Below are 2,921 nucleotides of genomic sequence, written 5' to 3'. Positions count from 1 at the left end.
GGTTCACTAGTTTATTCGGCCGATAATTTATAGAAAGAATCACTCGCAACAATTTTCCGGTTTTCAAATCTTTTCTTCAATTCTGTATCTGACATTTCAACATCCAAGTATTACAGTATAGCAGGTGAGAAATAGCAAGGTTATATTATAAGGTAAACTAAGTACAGGGTATCACATCTCCTTTTTTTTCTAGATCTGCCACGTCGCCACTAAACATAGTCATCCAGCCTCAATGGACGACGTATCGATCTCCTCGGTCGCGAGTTCGAGTCAAACTTGTCTCCTGCATCTGACGAATCTCCTGGTGGATCATTTGGTTGACGTACCTGTGGAATGAAAGAAAGTCTTGGCTCTAGACCTGGTTCTATTTCCTGTGGATGTGTGATCCGCTTAAGATGAGCAGAGTTTCTTTGAAAAACTCTTCCTGTTTCGTCATTCTGAACCGTAACTCTTGATCCTTCTTTATCAAGGACAGTAAACTCTGTCGGAACATAGGTAGTGCTCAATTTATTTTCCGGATTCAAATTTTGCATAAGCACTCTGTCTCCTATTCCAATCAAAAACTCCCTAGTGTGCCGATTAGAATTTTCCCTATCAATCGATTGGTGCTTTTGAATCAAATCACGATCTCGAAACGCTTCGCTGGTTGGAGCGGATTCTATGTCTTTTAGTGAGGGTATTTTGGTTCGGATTGTACGGCCAGTTAGTAGTTCCGTGGGAGTCTTACCGGTGGCTGAATGAGGAGTGGAGTAATACATCATGAGATAGTCGTCCAAATCCTGGCGCCAATCTCGTTTCAATGCACAGCTGATTTGAAGTCGCTTTAGCAATGAACGATTCTGTCGTTCCACTTCACCGTTCTGTTGGGGCCAGTAAGAAATGCTGTAGTTTAGAAAAATCCCATTTTGCTTGCAGTATTCGCTGAACTCTAAACTAACGAACTGTTTTGCGTTATCGAGGGTTATTGTCCTTGGAAAGCCCAATCGTCTGAAAATCTTGTTCAATCGTTCAACCGTTTCTCGTGCCGTAATTCTGGTCATAATTTCAACTTCCTTATATTTACTAAAGTAATCGATGATCACGAATAGGTATACTCCGGAAGCCAACGGCCCGAGAAAGTCAATTGCGACGTCTGTCCAGGCTTCTGATGGTAAGGGTCTTCTTCTCAATGGTTCAGGTTTTTGGGGCAGGCCGACTAGTCTACATCCCTCGCATCCAGCTACCCACTTGGTGATTTCTCTGTCCATCCCTGGCCACCATACTCTTTCACGCAGTCTCCGCTTCATAGCCGACTCGCCTGGGTGTCCTTCGTGAGCGAGAGTAAGAAATCGTTTCCGCAGGTTTTTCGGAATTATCATCTTTTGACCTCGTACTACCAAGTCGTCAATACTACCCAATTCGTTCTGGAATGGCTCATACTGCTTAGTCTCTACGTTGGTCCAAATTCCGCCGCGCAAACTATCTCTAACTAATGTCAACTCCCGATCTTTTTTGACATAGGATTACGTCTTTCGGGAACATATTGGGGTACAAATTAAAAATGAAAATCGATCGCATCATGAAAAATGTTTCAAACGCTTGTTACTCATTCATTTCATGATGGATTGATGAGATTTTTGCATCAAACGATTACGGCACTCCATAACAATTTTTCACATTGAATAAAATAGTATATATCATATAACTAACTATCGAACAATTGAAAACATAAGTCACGCATAAGTGGCAGTAGCAGCAGCAGCGGCGGTAAACATCAAGGCTGAACCTCAACAATCGAGCTGTGTTTCGCATCGGTCCACTACTGTTGGCAAGAACAAACATCATGAGTAGAGAGTTTCAGGCATGCTCTCTTTCTCTACTGCTGCTGCTGCTGCTGCTGCTGCTCAGTTAGATTTCTCATTCTTGTTAGACGCTCAGATCGATAAACATATGTGTTTCTAGTGTGCATTGCTGGTACTCCTGTTTACATCAACCAATACAATTGGATGCGGATATGGAGGTAAAGGAGACAAAGGATCCGGTTGAGGAAGAGTGTATCGCAAGGTTCCACGTGATAACATCCAGTGTATCAAACCCGCTATCCGTTGTTTAGCTCACCGTGATGGTGTCAACGAAACCCTTGCAAACCGACGCACAGAAGCCGAAGATGCCAAAGCCAAGGAAAGCAGCAGCGACTCGGAAAAAACTACCGCTGCCAAAAAGTTAACAACTGCTACATCCGACTGAAACCTCACATTAGCACGCAGCAGATTCCGTACAACCCATTTAACCATTCCAGCCCTTTTCAGGACTTTCGATATTGCTTTGAAACGAAAGAGTTTAATTTATTGTTTTCCACTTATCATAAAAATGATATAAAACTACGATCAAAAATACTGTTTACTTTTATATTTTCTTTGATCATGTGCAACTAACAGGAAACTTATCACGTCAGAAACATACTTTCCATCAACCAACCTGACTGGATGCGATAAGGGAGGCGAATGACATATGTATGCATATATATATATATATATATATATATATATATATATATATATATATATATATATATAGCGAAACGGCTCCGGTCATGCCTCAAGGAATTTTCTAAAATAATATTTTGCCGATGCCTTTGCGCGAACTACACGGGCGAGTAGCACCATAATAGCAAATAAAATGTCGAAGTTCGTGATATGGGTGCGTTCATCGCTATTCGGTTCGGCGTCGGTTTAACCCTTTCATTACGGCAGTGTGCTCCGCCGAAGTGCTACCCCTGTACGGAGCACTGCGCCGAAAAGTATGCACTTCGCGCTGGTGTAATCGAAGAGCAGTATGAATTTCATGTCGTCTAAAGACGACGCTCGTACACACAGCTCGTCGCGCGGATGTCGTCTATAGACGACGCTCGTAACGGAAGGGTTAACCATCAATAACTACGC

General features: G+C 42.5%; 1 protein-coding gene across 1 annotated transcript; it reads right to left on the bottom strand.

The window, feature by feature from the left end:
* Window positions 1-209: 209 nt before the first annotated feature.
* Window positions 210-1,358, bottom strand: LOC129765690 (uncharacterized protein K02A2.6-like). Its single transcript, XM_055766103.1, has one exon. It carries the CDS (start codon window positions 1,356-1,358, stop codon window positions 210-212), a length of 1,149 nt encoding a protein of 382 aa, XP_055622078.1.
* Window positions 1,359-2,921: the final 1,563 nt, after the last annotated feature.

The sequence above is a fragment of the Toxorhynchites rutilus genome, chromosome 2 (genome assembly GCF_029784135.1).
Source record: "Toxorhynchites rutilus septentrionalis strain SRP chromosome 2, ASM2978413v1, whole genome shotgun sequence".
In the NCBI taxonomy this organism is placed as follows: Eukaryota; Metazoa; Arthropoda; class Insecta; order Diptera; family Culicidae; genus Toxorhynchites; species Toxorhynchites rutilus.
Note: the sequence above shows the minus strand (reverse complement) of the source record. Positions and strands in the feature narration are given on the sequence as shown.